This window comes from Juglans microcarpa x Juglans regia, chromosome 8D (assembly GCF_004785595.1).
Source record: "Juglans microcarpa x Juglans regia isolate MS1-56 chromosome 8D, Jm3101_v1.0, whole genome shotgun sequence".
Lineage (NCBI taxonomy): Eukaryota > Viridiplantae > Streptophyta > Magnoliopsida > Fagales > Juglandaceae > Juglans > Juglans microcarpa x Juglans regia.
In genome coordinates this window covers 34,005,747-34,032,091 of record NC_054608.1, presented here as the reverse complement: position 1 = coordinate 34,032,091, position 26,345 = coordinate 34,005,747, and the positions used below count along the sequence as shown (strand labels likewise).

General features: G+C 37.3%; 1 protein-coding gene and 1 long non-coding RNA gene across 12 annotated transcripts in view; both read left to right on the top strand.

The window, feature by feature from the left end:
* LOC121242944 (disease resistance protein RPV1-like) overlaps positions 1–26,345 on the top strand; it is a 52,849-nt gene that overhangs the window by 1,019 nt on the left and 25,485 nt on the right. For 3 of the 10 annotated variants that reach the window (XM_041140977.1, XM_041140976.1, XM_041140978.1), the window contains exons 2-3: positions 369–1,467; positions 1,931–2,218. In XM_041140977.1, coding sequence (XP_040996911.1) covers positions 369–1,467; positions 1,931–2,218 — 1,387 coding nt within the window. Of the gene's footprint in view, positions 1–368; positions 1,468–1,930; positions 2,219–3,508; positions 4,428–4,544; positions 4,698–4,913; positions 5,101–10,501; positions 10,547–10,775; positions 10,905–11,176; positions 11,251–11,387; positions 11,768–26,345 lie in introns of those variants that run through there. The other 7 variants (XR_005936014.1, XR_005936013.1, XR_005936012.1 and 4 more) reach the window with 7 other exon arrangements.
* LOC121242955 lies at positions 12,296–13,772 on the top strand. 2 transcript variants are annotated; one of them, XR_005936023.1, is made up of 3 exons: positions 12,296–12,492; positions 12,576–12,617; positions 13,587–13,772. It is a non-coding gene; the product is annotated as an uncharacterized LOC121242955 (long non-coding RNA). The 2 variants fall into 2 exon arrangements; XR_005936022.1 differs by having other exon boundaries at positions 12,568–12,617.

The window sequence follows — 26,345 nt, the reverse complement described above, 5'->3', positions numbered from 1 at the left end:
ATATTTTCTTACTGAGGGATTTAATATCATACTACCACAATAATTTCGTATGATGTTTATACGAGAAACATAATAAAAGAAGTGAAATAATACAAATTGAAATCTTCTCAAAATTAAGGGAGGGTTAAATTCGAGAACGGAACAAAAAAGTAGTTAAAATGTTTAATAATTCATATGAAGAATGAAAAATGTAAGTCGGAGAAGAGCACGAGGAAAAAGAAAGGTTATCTTTGACATGGTAATCTACTACTGTCATTTTGTAATGGAGAGAAAAAGAAAAAACAATATTGTTACTAAATCATCTTTATGTGTGTATTTATGTGACAAGTCTTAACTTTTTAAATTTCTTTTGTTTTATATATTGATAGGAATGAATCAGAGTTTATTCAAGATATCATTAAATGGGTGGATTCAATAATGGTAAATCGTACATTTCTTAAGGTTGCTAAGCATCCAGTTGGAATAGAGTCCCCCGTACGAGACATTTTTCAACATTTAAATATGGGAAGGAATGATATTATATGCATGGTAGGGATATTTGGAACAGGTGGAATTGGTAAGACAACTATTTCAAAAGAGGTCTATAATAGGATTTCTTACCAATTTGAAGGAAGTTGTTTCTTGAAAAACATTAGAGAAACTTCAAAAGCAGGAGGTCTGATCCAGCTACAAAAGACACTTCTTTTTGAGATTTTGGGAATAAGTTTGGAATGTCATGATACTGAAAAGGGCATCAATGTAATTAGGCATAGACTTTGCTTTAAAAGAGTTCTCCTAATTCTTGATGATGTGGATGACTTGGTTCAACTCGAAACATTGGCTGGAGCTCGTGATTGGTTTGGTTCAGGAAGTAGAATCATCATAACAACAAGAGATCAACATTTATTAAATATATCTAAAGTTGATTCAAAATATGAAGTAAAGAGATTGGACCATAATGAAGCTCTTGAGCTCTTTAGTTGGCATGCTTTTGAGGAAGACAAACCTATTCAAGATTATGTAGAACTCTCTAAGCAAGTAATTCAATATGCTGACGACCTTCCACTAGTTTTAACAGTGCTAGGCTCAGATTTAAGGGGTCAGAATATAAATTATTGGAGAAGTACATTGGATAAGTATAAACGAATTCCTAGCAAAAATATTCAAAAAGTACTTTGTATAAGTTACGATGGATTGGATGATAATGAGAAGGAGATTTTCCTCGATATTGCCTTTTTTTTCAATGGACAATACCTAGATCATGTCGTTAAAATATTAGATAACTGTGGTTTCTCTCCGGAGAATGGTATCAAAAGGCTTATAGATAAATGTCTCATTACAATTACTACTTACAATACATTGTGGATGCATGACTTGCTACAAGACATGGGAAGAGAAATTGTCCGAAAGGAATCACCCAAAGAACCAGGCGCACGTAGTAGATTATGGTTTCATGAAGATATTCGCCATGTACTAGAGGAAAATACTGTAAGTTCTTAGATTAAAAGCTCTTTCAATTGAACACTTTTTACTGGTAAAACTTACATGAAAAGTGTTGATTTCTTTTCATAACAAATTATGGTAAAGAAGTGCATATTAAATAAAATATCATATATATATATATCGATAAATAATGTGGTCTTTCTTTATATTTCCAGCCTAAAGTAATGTATTTAACTAATTAGGGGAATCATTGTCCTTCAACCAACGTCTTTAAATATATATAATCATCCCTTTTCAAATACAAGAATGAGTTTTTTTTTTTTTTAATCATGAGAACATTGCCTTATCTAATATGAGTGCTTATAAATAAGAGAAATTTTGAAGGTGATTAAATACTTTTGGATAATAATGGATATTATAGTTTTGATATTATAATTTTAACAAGTGCTTATAAATAAAGATTTTAACGATCTGACATTACTGGCAAATTTATGAATTGTCTTATTAGGGTACAAACATTGTGGAGGGGATAGAAGTGATTCTGCCTGAGGGCAATGATCATGACATGATACGCTTGAGTCCCAAATCATTTGCAAAGATGAAAAGACTCAGATTTTTTAAAAGCCATGGTGCATACTTTTCTGGAAGATCACTTGATTATCTTTCTAATGAATTAAGAGTGCTTTATTGGTCAAATTGTCCTTTACAATCTTTGCCATCTAATTTCCGTGGAGAGAAGCTATTTGATTTCAAACTATATAGAGGCCGCATCCAGGAGATTAGCGGGCAATTTAAGGTACAGTTATTACTTTCAATATTTCCTTCTTTAAACTCGTGATGTAAACTTCCTCAGGGTTAATATACATATTTGTTATTTTTCAACAGAACTTGACGAGAATGAGGTTTTTTGAGTGTAAGTTCTTAACCAAAATCTCAAATCTTTCGAGTTGCTCAAGTTTAAAGGAATTGAATATTATGGATTGTGAAAATTTAGTCGAAGTTCATGATTCTGTTGGATTCCTAGATAAGCTTGCTCGTTTGCGCCTTTATCAATGCTCCAACATGAAGAGTTTTCCAAGGCGTCTCAAGTTGAGATCTCTAGAAGTCCTTACACTTTTTAATTGCTCAAAACTTCAAACCTTTCCAGAAATTGAGTGTATAATGGAATATTTGTGTTGCATCTCATTATTCGGCACTCCAATAAAAGAATTGCCTTCATCCATTGGATACCTCACTCCTGCGCTTAAAGAGTTACTTTTGGGACAATGCACAAAACTTATGCATCACCCTAGTACTATTCATCAATTGCAAAATCTAAAGGTGATAATTCGTCTCAATGACTGTATTAATGGATGCTGCAAGGACCTGATGCGTCTCCCAATCAGCGTTTCTCACTCGCAACATCTAACGAGTCTTTCTATAGAAAATTTTACAAATTTTGCAAAAGAAGAAATAGGTTTATCGTTTGGGTACCCCATTGGGCTTAAACATTCACTCCTAACTTCATCCAGAACGATTAAGAGGTCTGAACCAGAATCAAGTGCTGAATTACGACGACAACTCTTGTCGTCGCTTTATTGGTATCTTGACGACTTCTCATTTTATAGCTCATCCACTTTGCAAGAGTTAGATCTATCTTGGACTGCAGTTGTCAGCCTTCCTCCGAGAATGAAAATATGTGTTGAATTGAGGATTCTCAGATTGTGCCATTGTGAGAAACTTCAAGAAATTCTACATTTTCCACCAAATATACAAGAGCTATATGTCAGAGAGTGTTTCTCCTTGGAACGATTCCCAGAAGTATCAACAAAATTTCAATTCTCTACATCCTGTGGCTTGCGAGAGCTAAGATGGATTGACTTGTCCGGTTGCCATAAATTGGTAGCAAATATAGGGAGTCAAGTGCCAAATCCTTCATTTGTTGAGGTATGTCTGTATTTCTCTCTGCATTTTTTTTTTCTGTAGGTGTTTGTGTTTACAAATTGCCTTGTGTTCATGAAAATACATGGTACATGTTTAACAGGAACATATTCAAGACCATTCATGTGGTATTATATTTCCAGGGAATTCCAAATTGGTTTAGCCATACTAAGGAGATTTCAAATGGTGATGATTCTTGTGAATTGGATATTAGTGGTCCCTTGTATTTGGAAGAGATCATAGGTATTGTTTTTTGTGCAGTTCTTGGATCAGACCTGGATTACCCCTTGGGGCCCTTCTCCGGTATTTGTGTTTCTATAAATGGTAACATGCTTGTAGAAGCGAGGTTTTACTTATATGGAGGCTCGGATCATGTATATCTAAATTACTCGTTTCCAGATTGCATCGAGCAATTGCTGCGGTACCCAACAGAAGACAATCTGAGGTTTAGATTTTATTGTGATTCTTATAAAGTGATGTTTAAAAGTTGCGGAGTTCACATAATCTATAAGCATGAAGAGAATGAGAATTTAATAGTTGGGGAGTGCTCAGTAGATTCATCGAATGGTATCCAGCTTTCTAAGAGACGTCGAGATGATGAAGACAGCAACTTGGAATTCAATGGGTACCCACAACACAAGAGACTCTCTCAAGACTTGGGCAATTCAAATGCAACATAGTTAGGCTCGCCACAATCGTATTCTTGCCATCCATCTCACGCACAAATCACACCATTTTCTTCCTTTGATTGGAGTGACTTCCTCAGCGAACTTGTTCCCTGTCCGGGCTTTCAGGAACAACAAGATCTCTACTTCAAGGGAGTCTCGTCGCCAACCAATTACCCGTCAACTCTCGAGCAAATACCCCAGTTAAACTATGATACTGGGAATTATAATGGCCTAAATTGAGTTGGACATGAGGGTGGTTTTGAGAAATTTGATTTTGGATCCACAAGTGGAGCTCAAACAAGCAACAGGTCAGAAGTTTCATCTTCTGTGAGTTCATTTGTGGAGGCTATTCGGGAACAGGACAGTGAGATGTCGGCAGAATTTCCAGATATTTTAGATGCATCTTTTGATTACTAGGTACTATAATAAGGTTTTGTTACACTAGTAGAAAATAATAATAGCAGAATTCATAGTTTCAATGGGTGGTTTCTCGAGTCTCGTTTGGAATTCCTATTGCCTCTTTCTTCACATCAGTTCTCCAAGAACGATCAGCGTACATTTATGCTTGTTTTGGCCTCTCTTCTGTTTTAGTAGACTTGTTAATGGAATGATGAGTTTTTCGGTCGATCAGTCAAAGCTTTGCAGGTGATTTCTACTTCTCAGTCGGCTGACGGAGCTGAATTTGAGGTTAGAATTTGGAATTTAATCTGTTTTTTTTTCTTCATTTTTGATGCAGTTTTTTTTCTGAACAAAAATGACTTCTTTGCTTTTTAAATCTTTACTGTATTTGTGAACTCCTTTCGATTGTTTGATACTGTTTTACAGTGTTCAAGTTTTGTATATTCATTTTGAAAAAAAATCGGGTTTACTATGAACAATGCATATTAACTAATTCTATACCAGCTTCTCCGCCGGATCTACCAGAAACATATATTCTCCACAGGCTGTACCAAGAGGGATGTTCTTTTTCTTTGCACAATCTCTTAGACAGCCTGAAGACACTCATTGCAAAGGTAGGACCTGCCTGAACCAACTGCCCCCATTGTCATGCTCAATATGTGTACTTATCCTCCATTTAAAACAATTCCACGTAATCATCTCACCTCTGTTTGTCAAGCTTCAGATGAATTGAGATTTGGCTTGTAAGAAGAGATTGTATGGATGTAAACAGAGAAGATGAATTGGAAAAACTTCCATGAAACAAAATGAACTTGATAGGAATAATTACAAAGTACTTGAACTATATTTATACACGGCTTAAATGAGAAATAATAAACAAACTCTAATAACAGAAATAACTAACTTTTCTTTTCCTCTTCTAGTTTAACACGTGTAGCTTTAGAATTTAATTCCATTTGTTCAATCCGTGAGGCTATATTCCAACACCCCCCCTCAAGATGAACATGTATATTGAGGATGTTCATCTTGCGGAGAGCATGATGAAATGGAAGAGAGCCTAGAGGCTTTATTAAAATATCCGCCAGTTGCAATCTTGAAGGGACATGGAAGAGCTTGATGATATTTTGTTGCAACTTCTCTCTAATAAGATGACAGTCTATTTGTATGTGCTTTGTTCTCTCGTGTTGGACTGGATTAGTTGCAATGGATAATGCTGATTTACTGTCTGTATAGACCAAAGTTGGCTGCTGGTGGTTGATAGCTAGATCTTGCATTGCATAAAGGAGCCATTGAATCTCACAAGCTGTTGAAGCAAGGGCCCTATATTCTGCTTCTGCAGAAGATCTGCTTATTGTAGCTTGCTTTTTTCTCTTCCATGAAATTAATGAATCACCCAAGAAAATGGCAAAAACCTGTTACACTCCTTCGTGTGTCAACACATCCTGCCCAATCACTGTCTGAGAAAGCCTTGAGTTGCAATTCTGATGAAGCTGGGAAAAATAATCCTTGTCCAGGGGTTGCCTTTAGATACCTGAGAACTCAAATGGCTGCTTGGTAATGACTAACAGCTGGTTTGGCTAAGAATTGACTGAGAACTTGGACAGAATAGGCAAGGTCAGGTCGAGTTATTGTTAAGTATAGCAATCTCCCAACTAATCTTCTATAGGCTGAAGGATCTTTATACAAATTAGGATCTGAAGCAGAGAGCTTTAGATTCGACTCCATTGGAAAAGTTGCAGGTTTTGCTCCAAGAACTCCAGCTTGTTCCAGTATGTCTAGAACATACTTCCTTTGACAAATTGATATGCCATTTTTAGATCTTGCTATTTCCAATCCGAGAAAATATTTGAGTTCCCCCAAATCTTTAATAGTAAACTTATCATGTAGAAAAGTTTTAAGCAATTGGATTTCAATCAAGCTATCACTAGCCAACAGAATATCATCTACATAGACTAGTAAAGCTATAAAGGAGGATTCAGATTTCTTGACAAACAAAGAACAATCTGAAATACCTTGAGTAAAACCATAATCAAGCAATGTTGTTGACAGTTTAGCAAACCATTGTCTAGATGCTTGTTTCCAGCCATATAGACTCTTAAGAAGTTTGCAAACTTTATTTTCTCCTTTGACAACCAAACCAGGTGGCAACTCCATATAAACTTCTTCATGCAATTCACCATGTAAAAAGGCATTATTAACATCTAATTGGTGAAGATGCCAATTTTTAATAGAGACTATAGCAAGCAGTAACCGAATGGAAGTAACTTTTGCTACTGGAGAAAAAGTGTCAAAAAAATCCAAACCTTCTTGTTGAGTGTAGCCTTTAGCTACTAATCTTGCTTTGTGTCTTTCTATAGTTCCATCTGCCCTATGCTTGATTCGAAATACCCACTTACAACCTTTGGTCTTTTTATTTTTAGGAAGATTAACAATTTCCCAAGTCTTATTTAACTCTAATGCACTTATTTCATTTTGCATTGCAACTTGCCATTCAGAAATTTTAGAAGCCAATTTATAAGTTTTTTGTTCTTGGGAAGCTGAAAGGGATACTAGAAAGGCTTTATGAGAAGTGGATAATCTATTTGTAGAAATGAAATCAGATATGGGATATAGAATACTTTTAGTATGAGGGGAAGCAGTAATAACAGATGAGTGAATGGCATTTGGAACGTGGGAAGCAGTACCACAATACTAATCCTGCAAGTAATTTGGCACTTGTTTAATTCTAGAGGATTTTCTAAGATGTTGAGATTCTATTTGAGGAACAGGTTCATTGTTGAAAGGAAGTGGAACAGATTCATGTTCAAAGGAAGTTGATGGTTGGTAAGGTTCTGGTTTGAGGTGAGATTCTGATTTGAATTCAGATTTTGATGTGAGGCTATATGTTGATTAGAATGGATGTCAGAAGAATGAAAATAGAAATCTGAAGCAGAATTTGTTGAAGGGAATAAGAAGGTATGTATTTCAGGATTAGAAGGAAAAACCTTGAAAGGAAAGACATTTTCATAAAAGACCACACTTCTTGAAATGAATACCTTATTGGTATTAAGGTCTATTAATTTGTAGCCTTTTATATCAGAAGGATAACCTAAGAATAGACATTTTGTGGCTCTCGGGTCAAATTTATGTCTATGAGTTGTGAGTGTTGATGCAAAACAAAGACAACCAAACACTTTGAGGTGAGAAAGATTAGGTGGTTTATCAAAAAACATTTCGAATGGTGTTTTTTTTTTGAGAAGAGGAGTAGGAATTCTATTTATAATGTGTGCTGCAGTTAACACACAGTCACTCCAAAAGGTTAAAGGTATGTTTGATTGAAACATTAAGGCCCTGGCAGTGTTTAATAAATGTTGATGTTTCCTTTCCACAACTCCATTTTGTTGTGGAGTTTCCACACAACTTCTTTAATGCACAATGCCATTGTCATTGTAGAATTGAGTCAATAGGAATTCAGGTCCATTATCTGACCTTATTGTTTTGATAAGAACATTAAATTGTGTTTTTACCATGTTGCAGAAATTTTTGAGAATGGAAGGAACTTCAAATTTCATCTTGAGCATATATACCCAAGTACAACGTGTATAGTCATCAACTATAGTAAGAAAATATTTGAAACCAGAGTAGGAAACAGCATTGAAGGGACCCCATATATCACAATGTATCAAGTCAAACATTTTATTGGAATTGGTTTGAGATACAGGAAATGGAATCTTTCTTTGCTTTGCTAAATGGCATACATCACAAACAGTAGTAGAATCGAAAGATATAGATGGCTCTAGTTGTCTAAGAAAAGGTAATCTTGAATTAGAAACGTGGCCTAGTCTGTGGTGCCAAGTATCTAATTGATTTAGAGTAATAGCTGACACAAAAGAAGAGGAATTATAGTTGGGTTGATTACAGGCAACATCTTTTGATATAGCTTGAGATAGGTGATATAATCCATGTTTTTCAAAGGCAATCCCAATCATCTTCTTTGTTGATTGGTCCTATAAAAGACAGTAGGAGTTAAAGAAAGAAACACAAATATTAGATTGTTTTGTTAGTTTAGAAACAGACAATAAATTGAATGTAAAACTGGGAACACATAACACATCATGCAAGGATAATGTATTTGAAAATCTGATATTGCCAATATGTGAAGCTGGAACAGAGTTCCCATTTGGCAAATTAATAGATGTGTTGATGGATTTAGATGTAGATGAATACAATAGGGGTGAACAGACCATATGATCTGTTGCACCTGTGTCCAGAATCCATGAGGATACATGCTGTAAAGATGAAGAAACATAATAACAAGGGTTCGAAAGTTTACCAGAAATTTGAGAAGTGACAATGTTTACAGCTGGTGAAGTTGTTTGGGTAGATATTTGAGATGAGTTAGAATTTGCAAGTGCTAGCAATTTATGGAATTCCTCAGAAGTTAAAGAGAACTTTTGATTCTCGTTACTGTTTTGGATGTAGAGCTCAGAGGTTGATATAGCAGCATGAGCAGCAGGTGGATTCCGTTTCCCTTTCGGTCCAGTCCAGCCAGGGGGGTAGCCATGAAGTTGAAAACATTTCTCTATTGTATGTCCATTGTACCCACAGTGGGTGCAATATAAAGAAGATCTCTTTTGTTTGTCTTTGGAGAATTTCGATGGAACAAAGGTTTGATTAGTCTGTTTGGCAAGCAAAGCATGAGTTTCATTGCTGACAGAATTATTGAGTTGCCTTTGGCTTTCCTCTTGAAGTAGTAAAGAGAATACTTTTGCCATACTAGGCAATGGTGAAACCATGAGCAATTGACTTCGAATTGAAGCGTAGGAGTCATTTAAGCCAACCAAGAATTTTAACACATAATCAGACTGCTGTCTAATTAGTAAGAAATCAAATAAGTTGCAAGTACATGTTGCCATCTTTCCACAGCTACAAGTTGGGAATGGTCTGTAATTAATGTACTCATCCCATAAGGTCTTGAAAGAACTAAAATACTCAGTGATTGATAAAGAACCCTGAGTGATAGAACTTAAAGATTTTTCAAGATGAAAGACTCTCGGACCATCACTTCTTAAGTATCTTGTTTTCAATTCTTTCCAAAGATCAACAGCAGATGCAACATAAAGAAGACTGTTCCTTATGTCCTTGGAAATAGAATTCATTAACCACGAGAGAACCAAGTTATTGGCACGTAGCCAAGCAGTACGAAGAACACATTGATTAACAGGAGGAGCAAGAATTGTACCATCAATGAACACTGCCTTGTTCTTGACTGTTAGAGCAATGGTGATGGATCGACTCCATGCGATATAGTTATCACCAGTAAAGATTTCAGAAACAAGTAATGCACCAGGATTGTCGCTTGGGTGCAAGTAGTATGGACTTGATGAATCATCCGGAAGGGTTGATCATGCGATGAGAAGTATGGGAACTGATAGAGTCTTCTCCGTCAGAAGTCATTTCTGGAAATTTTCCAAGAAATGCAAGAAAAGTATGTAGAATGAAAGTTACAGAGATTTCAGAGCAAAATCTGTGTAAGGTCGCGGAAGCAAAAGCAATATTTCAATCTGATACCATGTCAAGTTTAAGATGAATTGAGATTTGGCTTGTAAGAAGAGCTTGTATGGACGTAAAAAGAGAAGATGAATTGGAAAAACTTCCACGAAAAAAAATGAACTTGATAGGAATAATTACAAAGTACTTGAACTATATTTATACACGGCTTAAATGAGAAATAATAAACTAACTATAATAACAGAAATAACTAACTTTTCTTTTCCTCTTCTAGTTTAACACGTGTAGCTTTAGAATTTAATTCCATTTGCTCAATCCGTGAGGCTATATTCCAACACTGTTCAATAAGCCTGAACCAATCTCGCCTCTGGTTTTGTTTGTTTCAGAACTCCCTAATTGAATCTTGGAATTCGTTCTTAGACGGACTTCCAAGTATTGCTATTTGATCGTTTCCGTAATGGTACTTAGAATTGTTCTTCGCCTTGCTGCTGCTATTCTCTTAATCATTATTAGCTAGCTTACGGTTGTTTCCTTAGAGCAGTTAATGCTGATGGTTTTTTCGTTGTGTATTCTAATGAAGATTCAACTTCGATATCTTGCAGATGATCTTGAACAAAATGCAAACACTTCCTTTTTTCCTCCTTGTGGTATGAATGATAACTTTTTCCCCGGTTGTGCTACATATATATATTAGCTTGTGATTTCATTTTTTTTCCTATCACATGAATTAATTAGTAAAATGATTTTCGCAAGTAAAAACATATTGTACAAAAATCTATTTTATTTCAAATGGAGAGAAATTTGGTAGATATTACCTCATTGTGCTTCCAGTATAACATGAAACTTTACTTGCTATGGTGGGGATTTTGAAACCAGGTTGTAGAAGTTTCCACTTCAAAGACAGGCAAGCATGGACATGCAAACTGCCACTTTGTGGGAATTGACATATTTAATGGGAAGAAGCTTGAGGATATCGTTCCTTCATCCCACAACTGTGATATAAAGCTATTTCTAATTTTTTTCACCATGTGAGTGTGCTTTTGTTCCAGGTGTACATTGCTTGTTTATCATTTTCATTAATTCTTTCTTTTTTCAGGTTCCTCATGTTTCTCGCCTTGATTATCAGTTGATTGATATCTCTGAAGACGGTTTTGTAAGTTTTATTTAGTAATCTTTACTTTACCAATTTTTGGCAATGTTGTCATGTGATAACAAACAATCAATTGGTAATAGCGATTTTAGTGATGTCAACCAGATTAAGACTTGTTGTCGTGTAGGTGATCTTTTAATGGATAATGGAGACACCAAGGATGATCTGAGGCTTCCCACTGATGACAATCTGCTTGGCCAGGTATCTATCTCATTGAGAAGGTTTTCGTTAACCTTGCAAATTGATTGTTCATCAAAAGCTTAGGAGTCCAGACCTTGGATAGATTCTCTATTCTTGTCTGTATAGACTAATATTTCTCTTTTATTTCCTGTGAATAGATAAAAGATGGGTTTGGTGAAGGAAAGGACCTTGTGCTGAGCGTTATGTCTGCAATGGGGGAGGAGCAGATCTGTGCCCTTAAGGACATTGGCCCAAAAAACTAAATATGATGCAGTAGTAGTAGCTATGGCTGATGTCAAAAGAAGCCCTTGCTTTTAGATCTGAGAGGGAAGTTATCTACTGGTGTTACAATAAGTTTCTATTAGATGCAATCTAGTATTGTAAAAAAAGAAAATTCAACACTCATCTGTGTGCTTAGAATGCTATGGGCTTGTGAATGGGGGGCCGGGAAATAGAAAGGTGGGGCTGCATGTCCCTCAGTGAAGGGAACTTAAGTTTACAGCAGGATGGAATTTATATAAATGTAACCATTCTGCCATTATCTTGTTCCTGTTTTAGCTTTGCCCATCTTGGGGCTGTGGTTCGTTTCTTTTCCCTTCTATAGAATTTGAGGATTATGGCTTTCACTCATTCGGAATCTCGTTGGACTTGAGGATTTAAATTTATGGGACTGCAAAAACCTTGTGCGGCTTCCAATTACTAGCATCCGGTTGCAATATTTATGAGCGCTTCATCGTGGTTATTATCCAAATCTCGCGAAGAAGATGGGCGAGGAATATTTAGCCTAGCTTATATTTCCCGGCCCCCCATTCACAAGCCTGATAGAATTCTAAGCACACAGATGTGTGCTGAATACTTCAATGGAGTCTCGTCGCCAACCAATTACCCTTCAACTCTTGAGCAAACACCCCAGTTAAACTATGATACTGGGAATTATAATGGCCTAAATCGAATTGGACATGAGGGTGGTTTTGAGACATTTGATTTTGGATCCACAAGTGGAGCTCAAACAAACAACAGGTCAGAAGCTTCATCATCTGTGAGTTCATTTGTGGAGGCTACAAGACAGTGAGATACCGGCATAATTTCCAGATATTTTAGATGCATCTTTTGATTACTAGGTACTATAATATGGTTCTGTTACACTAGTAGAAAATAATAATAGCAGAATTCATAGTTTCAATGGGTGGTTTCTCAAGTCTCGTTTGGAATTCCTATTGCCTCTTTCTTCACATCAGTTCTCCAAGAACGATCAGCGTGCAGGTATGCTTGTTTTGGCCTCTCTTCTGTTTTAGTAGACTTGTTAATGAAATGAGTTTTGTGGTCGATCTGTCGAAGATTTGCAGGTGATTTCTACTTCTCAGTCGGCTGAAGGAGCTGAATTTGAGGTTCGAATTTGGGATTTAATCTATATTTTTTTTCTTCGTGTTTGATGCAGTTTGTTTCTGAACAAAAATGACTTCTTTGCTTTCTATATCTTTACTGTATTTGTGAACTCTTTTTTTGATACAGTTTTATGTATTCATTTTGAAAAAAAAAATAGGGCTCACTATTAAAAGAACATATTTTTTCATATGGATATCAAATTTAATATTTTTTCAAAAAGGTTACCACACCTTAAGATTTATAAATTATATTTCTTCCACAAAATGCATGTGAATTAAAATTAATCATATGCCAAATCCTCCATAAAGATGTCTAATGATAACATTACAATATTGGATGGTACATTAATATGGTAGCATGTAATGTGGAAACCTAAAAGACATTATAAAACCAAACAAGTTTCCACCAGAAAAATGTGATTTTTTACATCATAATGTGGTCCATTTTTTTAATAAAGTGCTGATGCAAAATTTGTATATTTGGAACTTTTACAAATTATTAATCTATCCAAATACTCAATGTCAACATAAATGTCACTCGGGCCAACATTGAATATTTGAGAAGTGCAGCAGTTATAAAAATAAATTTATAAACTTACGTGATTTTATATGATACGTTAAATATATTTTATAATAAAAATATTTTTACAATATAACGTTTAATATGAAAGTATTACTTCAAATGAAATTAAAAAATGATCTCTCTCTCCACACATAGTGACACAGAATCTGAAACACAATTCGGGATTTTGGTCACAGTTTCGGATACTACAAATAAAGCTTTGTATCCATCTTTCAAAATTAGATTCTCTCTGTGGCCTTATTTATTTATTTTTTTTACATTGCCCTGTTTTAGCCTTTAGACCCCACAAACTTTGTGTACGATGGGCCATATATGTTATACAAATTTATACTTTGCAATAAATTCTGATGTTTAAGACCTAATTTAGCCTATGCCAATGAAACTTCCAGATCTAGTGGAGATGAAGGACTGAGGAGCCAAAGGTAGATTGGAAGCTAGAGCTTTGGCTTGGTATCAAGCATGCATTTGGAACATTAAATAGCTTGTAACCTTTTCACATTGTTCATTTACTTATAACCATTAGTTTGTTTCTTGGATGGTGATTTATAGTCAGATCAGCTGGAATTTAAAATTAAGTTTTTCATCTAAACATAGCTTGCATATATGTTGCATCCCAAATAGATTAATATATTTTTTGTTATATTATATATATATATATATGGAAATATAATTAGCAATTTAGGTAAACGATATTTAAAAGAAAAAAGAAATATATCGGACCTTCAGGTAGGCAACAATTGCATGCCAACAATCGGTCAATTGAATGGTGTGATATGATTTAGGCTTATCATGCAAAAAAAGGAAAAGTCTTCTTGCAAGTGAGTTCGCGCACCAATGCTGACATGTAAGACATCCATTTAATAAAACGGTATGAATTGAAAACGAAAATGATTTTCGTAAGACAGATGACCTTCTTCTTCTCTCAAGATTTCATGCAAAAAAAAAACACCATGAGCCCGACCCGCATGATAGATCCAATCTAGCCCACTTGTCAATGTCAGTTTTAAACTTTTAACTTAACATTGGGTTGGAACAGAGGTGTAAATAGGTCTGGTCCAGGTGTGATTTTCGGTCCATCATTTTTCCTAAACCGGACCTAACATTCATAGGAGGTAGGATAATTTGTTTTACTGTATCTTTTCACTTAATGATCTTTAATAGCTCATCTAAACACCATATGGACTCTGAATAGTTTTTAGAGAGTACAATGATAGAAATCATTGATTCTTCAATAACTTTGAAAATTTCTGATGAGATTTCCTCTCCTCTTTTGAGATTGTTGTCTATGTAAGTGTTGATTCCCTTTTGAAGTCCACGGACAGGTGGAAGAAGAGGACGAGAGCAAGGAAGAAACTTCTTGTAAGGCCATGGAAGAATTCATCTTCTCTGTATGCGTGAGTATTGTTTAGGAGAGAGGTGCAATTATAGAGAAGCGGGTCAACGAAAGGCGAGAAATTGGGATGTAATTCCTTTTGAGTTTTTAGTTGCCAGTAAATTTACAGAGGATGTTACTTGTGTAGGTCCTTAAACTTGATCAATTTGGTCTAAAAGGTGGAGAAAATATGGAAAATGTGTTCCCCAATGATACAATACTTTTGTGACTTTCTATGCTATTTCATGTGATTGATTCAGTTTGAAAGCAAAGTACTACTACACAAAAGATAAAAAACTAAAAAGGCTATTCCTGGAAATCTATAAAGAAGAATCCAAATCGCTTCAAAAGGGAGCACATAACGACAAATGACCAAGATGAAAAAATCACCCTGGCGGCTCTACTGGGGGGAATCTAGCCTCGTACCCCTTCATGACTGAGATCACACGGAAGACCCCAACTTCATTGAGGGAATTCATGGACCGAGCTAACAGTTTTATCAACGCCGAAGATACTCTTCGGGCACTGAAGGCCCCCCCGGAAGCTGGGTAAGCCAGGAAGGTAAGAAGAAAAAGACACACGAGACCAAACGCACAGAGGAGTAGCCCACGCACGAGCGGTTTAGATCCCGCACCCACTCTAGCCTGGCAGTGGAGGTCGAAAGAGATCCACACCCGCAGGGTGAGCGGCGATAGGGCTTGACCCACTCTAAGTATTACACCTATCACAAAACTAACAGCCATCGAACGAAGGATTGCTTAACCAGAAAATGGAAGATGGAGGAGTTGGAGGCCCTACTAGACTAGCGAGGTGATGAACGGCACGACCAACCACTCGACGACCGCGCATGGCAATGGAGAAGTGAAAGTCCAGCAAGGAGAAGGGCTGGAGGGAGGCCCAGAGCGAGCCCACGCTGGAGAAGCACAACCAGAGGGGACGGTCTGGTGGGCGAAATTCGTATAATAGCAGGAGGGTATACCGGAGGAGGGACCACCTCTTCGGCAAGGAGGGCCCACGCAAGAAGGGCCGAATACAAGGAAGTGTTCACCACTTACAGGGCAGTCCTGAACGCTAGGAGCTGCTCGAGGGAGCTTGTCATAACCTTCAACAAGAAGGATGAGGAAGGCGTGTTATGCCCCGATACACTCTCATCGTTAGAGTTACTCTCATCGTCAAAGTTATGCGGTCGAGGCATCCTCCTGCTACACTCTTATCGCCAGAGTCAAGCGGTCGAGGTATCCTCCTGCTACACTTTCATTGCTAGAGTTACGCGGTCGAGGCATCCTCCTGCTACATTCTCAACACTAGAGTTACGTGGTCGAGTTATTCTCCTACTACACTCACATCGCCAAAGTTACCCGGTCGAGGCATCCTCCCGCTACACTCTCAACACCAGAGTTACGCAGTCGAGACATCCTCCCGCTACACTCTCATCGCTAGAGTTATGCGGTCAAGCCACCATCTCGCTACACTCTAATCACCACAATTACTCAGCCGAGGCATCCTCCTGCTACACTCTCCTTGCCATAGTTATGCAGTCGAGGCAACCTCTTGCTAAACTCTTATTGCCAGAGTCACGTAGTCGAGGCATCCTCTCACTACACTCCTATCGCCAGAGTTATGCGGTCGAGGCATCGTTCCGCTACACCCTTATCTTCAGAGTCACATGGTCGAGGCATCCTCCTGCTAGACTCTCATCACCAGAGTTATGCGGTAGTTACGCAGTCGAGGCATCCTCCCATTACACTATCATCGCGATAGTTACGTGGTCGAGGCATCCTCGTGCTACATTCTCGTCGCAAGAGTACGCGGTTGAGGCATCCTCCCTCTACACTCTTATCACGAGAGTTACGCGGTCGAGGCATCCTCTCGCTACACTCCCATTGCCAGAGTTACGTGGTTGAGGCATCCTTTTCCTACACTTTCTTTGCTAGAGTTATGCAGTCGAGGCATCCTCCTGCTACACTCCTATCGTTAGAATTATGCGGTGGATGGATCCTCCCGCTACACTCTCCTCACCAGAGTTATGTGGTCGATGCATCCTTTTGCTACACTCTCATCGTTAGAGTTAAGCGATCGAGGCATCCTCTCTCTACACTCTCATCACCAGAGTTATACGGTCGAGGTATCCTACCGTTACACTCTCGTCGCTAAGAGTTTCACTCGCCTAAGTTGCGTGGAAACAATGGAAAGGAAAATAATGAAAGGGCAAAAAAATCACAAACGCATCACATTGGCACAAGCCACACACAAGTAACAACATTTTAATAGCCAAGACATCATTTCATTAAGATAAAAATAGTCCTTGAAAAAAAAACACATCATCCCGTACATATGCAATATTCCATTCCTAATCTACACATAAAAAGTGAAAAGGATTTTCAGGAACAACGAGGAGGAGGAAATGCGTCTGGAATCGTATCTTGCCCAAAGGAGTAAAAAACATGATAAGCAGAGGAATTGTTGGATCAACTTCCAGTTCAGGGTGTGAAGATCTGTCTCCAGATGGGTGAGCAGGAATCCCCCAGTTGTTTGATCCTGAACTTGAATCCAAGACCCCAAACTAGGCCCCGAACAGAGTGGGCAGCTGTCAGTTGAGAAAGAATGTGAGCAACCTCACCTTGAGAGCGAGCTAACTCAACGTTCAACTCAGTCACCTTCGACTCCGCCTCTGATAGCTGCTTTTTGTGACACTCTAGAATCTCACTCAACTGCAAATAATGGTGATCATATTCCTTGAGCTCTTTCTTCGTTGCCGCTAGGTCTTGTTCTACCTTGACCTTCTCATCCTTGGCCACACTTAGTCCAATATTTTCCTCCGAGATCTCTCCTTGGAGGTCACTAGGTGGCAGCATAGTCAGCATTCTTATTCTTAAGCTCCTTAGCCTCTTTCTCCATTTGGTTAAGGCGGGCAAGTAGATTGTCCCGTTTTGCCCCATGGGCCTCTACTTCGCGTCGGCACTGTCGAGCTTCTTTTAGGGAACTTGTCGTTTCTGATTTAAGCAGATCAACCTGCCCACATAAGGATGCAACCTGATCCTTAAGCTGAACTCGGGATAATCCCTCGGCCATCTCTTCTTTCTTGGCCCATGCGGTGAGAATGACACTGTGATCAAGACCGATAAAAGAGTGCTTGGACTAGTTTTCTTCCTCTAAGTCCAAGCGGACCTCAACCAAAGTAGCTGCCAAACGATCCATCCCCTGAAAACCCAACCAAATCAGGACCAACAGAGCAAAGACAATAAAGAACCCGAACACAAGGTAGGAAAAACTTACCAAAGAGGAGCCATCTGGCTGAGAGCTTGACAAACAGTGGAAATCAGGGGACCTAAAGGACACACTAGCAAAGTCGTCCAGAGGTGAAGGGCCCTAGACAGGCATGGGCAAAGCAGTAGGAGGATTAGTAGAACCAAGAGGAAGATGAGTGTTTGTGCTCACCTGAAAAGACGTTCCTGCCTCATCGAGGGATGGTGGGATCATAATATCTTCTCGGTCGGGAGATGCCCGAGGTGACTCTGCCAGAGGATGGTCAACTGGGGAAGCTGGAGAGGTCTCGCCATCTCTAGTTGGGGAAAGCCTGAAAGGCAAGGAAGGAATTGACACCTTACTTCCACTCACATTGACCCCCAAGGATCCCACAGGAGTAAGAGTAGGAAAGAAGAAAGGTATCTCAATGGTGGTCTCGCCGAGATGGTCAAGGCGATTGGCAAGCCAGATGTAGCAAGAGTGGCCCCCGGCGACAGGCCCCAATGTCTTCAATTCGAAAAGACTGATGGGAAAACTCCTAGTTCACTAATTCATCTACAGGAAATTTCTAGCCTTTACCCGGTACAAAGAAGAATTTCCTTTGCCACTCTTTGGCATGGGAATACTTGCATTCCTACTTGATCAACTTATTATGAGCCTTAAAACTGCAAAGGTTCTTTCCAAATGCCTGAAGCCATGCAAAGAAACGAATTCACGGGTTGTAATGTCAGGTATTCATCACCTGTGGGCAGCAAAACCTGCCACCAAAGAACCCAACAAGCCATCGAAATTCACCAAGCATTGGGCAATATTTGGGTAAGAGCAAGACCCAAAAATTCTAGCACGTCACGCACAAGACAAATGAAGGGAAATGAAGCCCCATCGAGAACATGGCTAAATACAGGGCCATAGAAACGACCAAACCCCTCATATCTACGGCTCCGCAGTGTTGCTCTGGCAGGCCTAAAACAAAAGTCTGGGATCCCGCAGATATCCCTCGAAGTGTCCAACTCACGACGGGTGACAGACAAAGCCTAACGATGGCCTTTGAAGATTGAACGAGGAGAAACCACCTGCTCAGGGTGAGGGTCGCAGGTCATGAAGATCTATCCCTGCAAGAGGAATAAGGGAGATTAGATTTGGAAGATGCCATTGTTTCGAAAGGTAACAACAAGGGTGCACAAGAAAGCAGAGCTTCTGGAAGAAAGGGAGAATGCCAAAAGGGTGAGAGTAGAGAAAAGAAGTGTTTGAGAAGTAACTAAACGAAAAATGGAAGGGGGGTATGTGAAGGGGCGTGAAAGTGGAACAACGCCTAACAAGGCAGCCCGAAATGATTGAAAACCCATGTAATGAAGCAATGCCATTATTACAAGTCTCATCACACTGCCCGTGATGAGACTTCGAGGGGTAACTAGAAGAGGTTTAATCATTTCCCCTTTCAAGGGCCTGCTAAACCATATCATTGGCCTAAGCCCAAGCTTAACTCAATAAGCCTTGAGTCGAGGACTTGGCCCACTGAAAGGATATTGTGATAGCTACCGAAGAATCTCGAGAGAGTGGTTATCAGCTTATCTGGTAACTTGAATTTTAAATGATGGGTCAGATGGTTACCACATGAAGCGGAAGACGCTATGGGTTATATTTATACCACCTATGTATGACGATGGGGATCATCTTCTACTCCCTAAGAAATCTCTATTATTTTACTGACTTAGGCATCGAAGACATTTCCACGAATGCCCCAAGCCCTATCTCTATTTGGTTGTAGGTGATTGCGAGTGTGGAGCTGAAACACGTCCATAACAATTACCTGTTAGTGGTTTGATTTCTAGAGTTATCTTGTACAAGGGATTCATTGTCATTTTCCTTGCTTTGCTTTTTGAAAGTGTTCTGATCTTTAGGAGAAAGTATTTCCTGTGTACCATCTTTTAAAAATGAAGCTAGTAGGGATACGATAAATAAGTGAATAGTAATTAAATATTTTGTAAATAGTAATGAAATTGATGGAGTGAAGATGTTTTATGAGGTTTTGGAAAAGAATAGAGACAAATTTGAATAAAAGGATTATAAAGTTAAAATAGAGTTAGAATATAATTTTTTAATATAACTTTTGTTTTAAGTTTTGAAAAGGTTGAACTGTTTTTTTGTATTTTGTTTGGAAGTTTATTAAAATTATAATGATTAAGTAATGATTAGATAAAGAAATTGAAAGTTAAAAATTAAAAATTAAAAAGTATTTGTATTTGAGTGGTGTTTGAATGTTGAGATGAAAAGAGATGGATTGAGACTAAATCAACATCCAAATGGGACCTAAAGGCCGGGTTTAGATGGTAAGAGTATCTTGGATGAATTGAGTTTATATGTGAATAGTAGTGAGTTAAAATGTTTGAGTGAGTTTTGTGAGTCCCATTGATATACGTTTAGATGTATAAAGTATGTTAGGATATGTTTATTTTTTTATGAAAATTTGTAAAAGTAGTATATCCCATTAATAATTAGTTTATTGTTATAGGGAAGGAATAATTATTTTATTTATACCCATCCATACCAAACTATCTCAAATGATACGAGATAATCTTACCATCCAACTTACACAACATAAATTCAGAACAACCGAGAGAAAAAAGATGGCTTTAATTTTTAGCTTTGTCTCCCTTACGTTGTCCGACCGAGAGAAATAGAAGCATGGGCAATAAATATTGAGGGGGCCACTGGGTGATATGAGTGGAATTATAGTATATGTCCTTTATGTTTTTTAAAGAAGCTCGTTAACTGCTAGAGCAGAATTATTCGTGAGTACGCTAAAATAAGTAATAACAGCTCAAATCATCCATATCATATTCGGAAAGGATAATAGAAGACTTTTACAAATTACTTAATAAAATCTAATATATTTTATTATTTATTTTATATGTTAACAAATATTTTATAACATCACTGTTTCAAAACAATTCCATATACTTAAGTAGGTAAGAAGTGAGATTTTATTATCTATTTTACTCTAACTTTTAATGCTGGTCTTGAAAGTTGCTACAAGGTTCATCCTTGTAATAATGTCCATGTCCTTTTGGGCCGTATGATGTTTGAAGTGACCATACCATCAATGACTTTCCAACACGTTTTCTCTGTCATAAATTAATGCCCGTAATTTCTACGTTCTTTTGGGCCAAATCATGTTTAAAGTCGAAGACCACCATACCATCAACGACTTTCCCACCTATTTTCTGTCCTAAATTAATGCTCGTAATTTCTGCGTCATTTTCGGCCATATCATGCTACATGCTTTTTTTTTTTTCAAATGTATATCATTCTACATGCTGTCTTGTTTAGATAGAGAGATATATACATATAAACATTTATTCATATGAATAATGCATATTAACGTGCTGTTTCCTATATAAATTCAACATCCAAAATCTGACTCCCTCATCCAGTGTGGATTGCCTTGTGCTTATGAAAATATGTGGTACATGCACACATCTAAACTCGAATCCACCTAAGAAGGCTTCAAAATATTCTCACTTGTGATAACTCGATGAATCTAGCTGCGGACTGGTATACTGACATAACTCCCTGTACCAAATTTGCAAACTCCATAGCTTTGTCGTCTCGGACTGAGGTTGGGAAAAAGCGTTCCAGAAAGATCTACTTGAAGTGCAGCCAACGGACTATTTCCGTCCCTTCCGCTTCTCTGATGGTTCTTTCATAAATCCACCATCTTTTTGCTTCTCCCGTTAGTTTGAAAGCAGAGTATAGAACCTTCCGTTTGTCCGTGCAGTTTATAACGCGAAGTATCTCCTCAATATCTTGGATCCAGTCTTTTGTTAAGGTTGCGTCGCCCTGACCATCGAAGGTGGGAGGATGCATTCGGTTAAACTGTTCTATGGTACATCCCCATTCATCATTTGCCACATTCAAACCCGATACACTTCTTTCCCGACGACGAGGTGGCATCCTGACAACTTGGATTATTAAAAAAAAAAATTACAAGAATAAAGGGTTTGTGCAAAATAAGCAAATGGTGATAATGGTAAAACAAACATAAATACAAATAAAAAATTGTACAAGCAACAATAGTAACTCTATAGTACAAGCAACAATAGTAACTCTATATAACTCCAGACTCTGACCCTTCCATCCTGTCAAAAGCCTTATATGCGGTCTACAAAACCGACCCGAACCTCAATCAACATGAACATCTTAGAATATTTATAAAAATTGGCTTGCGTATAAAAATTAGCAGGACCTGTAACATAGTGGCACGCACTTAGCTAGAGATGCATTGTCTTTTTCTGTTTCAGAAGTGAGAGTAGATTACATGGAGTGTATTACTCATCTGTTATGATTTCTTTTCTATGAATGAAAGTTCCATTTTCCTTTTCAAAAAAAAAAAAAAAAAAAAAACTAATAAATATTTAAATTACAGTTAGAATTAAAATAAATTAAAAAGTTAAAATTAATATGTTAATAAAATAATAATATATTTAGAGATTTTATTATTTGATATTGTTAAATTTATAAAAATAAATTTTTTAATCAAATTTTGACCGAATTGTCACTAGATTACTAGTAACGCTATAAGGTGTGTTGAAGGTTGCTAGATGGTTCATATCGTTGTAATGTCTATGTCCTTCTGGGCCATATGATGTTTGACTTTCCAACCCGTTTTCTCTGTCCTAAATTAATGCCCGTAATTTCTACGTTCTTTTGGGCCACATCATGCTTAAAGTCGAAGACCAGTACCATACCATCCACGACTTTCCCACCTATTTGCGTGTCTAAACATCTCATCTTCAAAACAGGATTCTATGCTGCACATGTCCACTCAAATATTTATGTCCACCCAAAGAATCACTAACGCCAGGAAGATGGAACTTGGACTTGAGTTGCAGATAGTTTTTTGCTGCCTCTCATTTCCTTTATCCTTATGCTCATTAGAACCACATGCTTATCTTTCCCATTGATTGTAGAATGTTGTTTTCTTATTAAAATTCCGATGAAACTTAGAAAAAAGTTGAGGGAAAGTTTGACTTGTTTTGTTATTCTATGATTTGTACCATACAATTGGTGCATATGTAAAGTTGATTGGGGTACACTTGGTGCCGCTTTTTATCAACCATCTCGCAAAATACATGAGAAGATTTGGAATTATAAAGTGCCAAATACATTATTGTGGAAGGTATGTATGTATGTGTCTCATTCTCTTTCTCAATTCTTCAAAGGATGCATGACTTTAAAATAAATGATGATGATGATGATATTGGTTGAACATAGACATTATGATGTCACTGTGTTTCGAGAAAGTCATATTCCAAAATGGTTCCAATATCATAAAAAAATTTTAGAAAATGAAATTGTTAAGAGGGGGATAATGATATCCAACTGAGGGGAAATAAAGAAACGATAATAAATATTGAGGGGCACAATATTTGGAGGGTATAAGCAGAATTGTTGTATATACCCTTGCGTTTTTTAAAGAAGGTAGTAAGTATCTATGTATGATTAATGCTGGAATAAACCGGTTAACAAAGGCTGATTTGAAGTATCGCCGTGGAAATAAACAAAAGAAAATAATAACAATTACACACAAACACCAAGATTTAAGTGGTACAACTCAATGTAAACCTACGTCCACTGGTAGGGTTGGTATAAATGATTTCACTATCAATAAAGATGGAGTACAGAAGATTTAATATAAAACTTCTTCTCAAAGAAGTTAACTCTCGCACGCCCTCAACTCTTAAATATCACTACCTCTTAAATAATGATTGAAGACAAAAATGAAAACGTCGTTTCATATTTATAGCAAATGGCACAGACCCTAGTATGAGAACATTCGCTCAAGAGAGCAACGAGTGGTGCTCAAGCGAATAGAAGGGTTTGGCACCTGGCTTGAGCTAAATTTCGAGCGGGTGTCGAGTGAAGTATCTAATTGGCATCCTGCTCGAGCTGACTATCGAGTGGGTGTCGAGCAAAATCTCTGTTTCCTCGCTATTGGTATCCCGCTCAAATTGTCTGGATGCACTCCGCTTGAGCTGAAGAAACACCGCTTGAGCGAACATACTGTAGAGACACTTTTTCAACTAGATTCAAGCCACCTCTCAACAAATCTCCACCTTGGCTTGAACTCTACCAAGCCTTACACAAAATCCTCCGATCATAGAACCGACCCCCTCCACCAAATCCCCTAAGGGAATCACAAATCTCGAACACCAATCAAGTCCAAATAGAGTTTGAACTTGTATGCTGCAACTGGCTTAGTCATCATATCTGTTAGATTCTCAATAGTAGCAATTTTCTGAATATCTACAATACCATCAACATAAAGTAGCAATAAATGAAAGAACCATTAGATAACTGCCTATGGTATACACAACTATTATAGTTACTCAAATAACCATGATCAATCATAAAGGAATCAAATTGTTTATACCATTGCCTTGGAGACTGCTTCAGACCATACAAAGATTTTTTCAATCTGCACACATGATCTTCTTTACCTTCAACAAGGAACCCCTATGGCTGATGCACATAAATGGTCTCATCAAACTCATCATGTTGGAACGCTGTTTTGACATCAAGTTGTTGTAGCTCTAAGTCATAGAATGCTACTATAGCAAGTAACACTTTGATCAAACTGTGTTTCACAACTTGAGAGAAAACTTCATTGAAGTTGATGCCTTCTCTCTGACTGTAGCCCTTAGCAACTAAGCTTGCCTTGTATCTTGCATTTGTATCACCTTGGATTCCCTTTTTCCTCTTGAAGACCCATTTGCAGCCAACAATCTTCATCTTCTTCGGCAACATAATCAGATCCCCATGTTTGGTTTTTATGAAGAGACACAATCTCTTCATAAAAACCACTATGCAGATTCCTTACTTTTGACAAATTCTAAATAACTGGAAGGCTCTTGACCAACAATGTTCTTTGTTGTAGTAAGTGCATACATTACCATATCTGCATGAGCATATCTCTAAGGTGGCCTAATCCGCCTCCTCTGTCTACCAATAGCTATACTGTAGTCTTGCTCATCCCGTGCGCTATTATCAGAATCAGAATCATGCTCATATGCGATAGCATGATCTTGTGCCACGTGGCATCCCTTTGGTGCTTCTTCAACCTAAAACTCCACATTCTTGCTAATACCCTGCTTTTCACCTGTAGACACAATAAACTCATTTCTCAGATTAAGCATAAATTTTTCATCAAATACTACATCCTACTGATTACAAACCTAGGTGATTTAGGATTAGTATACCACAACCTAAATCCCTTCACACCACTGGCATGTCCAATGAATATGCCCTTCTTTGGCCCTTAACTCAAGTTTTCCATCATTAACCTGAAAATATGCAGGAAAACAAACAATTTTCAAATTTGAATAATTAACAGGAGTATCAAACCATACCTCATTTATTGTTTTCAAACAATATCTGTGGCTGGAGAGCGGTTAACCAGAAAGCAAGCGGTGTTGACTACCTTAACCCATAAATCCATAGACAAGCCTATATTGGAAAGCATACTCCAGGCTCTTTCCAAAAGAGTCATATTTATCCGTTCAGCTACCCCATTTTAATGTTCAATTCAAAATGATTAAAACTCAAGAATGTCGAAATCAACCTACAAGTAAAGTTTAATAGCTGTAATTCGAAAATATTATATTTTTACCAAGGATAGAAAAATCCTAGTAAACACACCAAAAATAAATACGCAAATATGGCCGATGAACCAGCTGAATTTTTCTTCTGAATTTCCAGCTGGGCCATAGCTAAAGTTGGGAAGTATGGCCGTACTAAGCTAAATTAAAACATTGTAGTATTTTTTCAGATTAAGAAAAAAATAGTGCTATATATACGTAAAACTTTACATACAATATTATACGTATTGAATATCTACATCTATTTTATAAAAAAAAAAAAAAAAATTCGAATTTCAAAATCTTCATAATTTTTATAGCTACACGGCAACATATATGATTATATTTATGCACGTAAAGTTTTAAAAATAAATAGCATTTTTCGGGGAAAAAAAAAACAAAAAACAAAAACAAGAATATGGCAGAATACTTATATTTATATAAATTCCATCTTGCTGTAAACTCAAGCTCCCTTCACTGAAGAATAAGCATTGAGAAATGATAGTTGCAGTCGTGAGTGCACAAGCACTGCGCGATCACTTTGAAAAAAATGAATAAATATTGGGTCTACATGAAAAAATAATAATTTTTTAATAGTGGATTCTACTCTTTTCAAAACAACTGCATGACGCTTACGCACTTCATGACTGCACGTAACATTACTCATAAGCATTAAGCAGCCCCTCCTTTCTATTTCCCCCATTCACATGCTTGATAGGATTTTAAGCACACAGATGAGTGCTGAATTTTCTTTTTTTTACAATGCTAGATTGCATCATATAGAAACTTATTGTAACACCAGTGGATAACTTCTCTCTTATCAGATGTAAAAGCAATGGCTTCTTTCGACATCAGCCATAGCTAGTATTGCTACAGCATCATATTTAATTTTT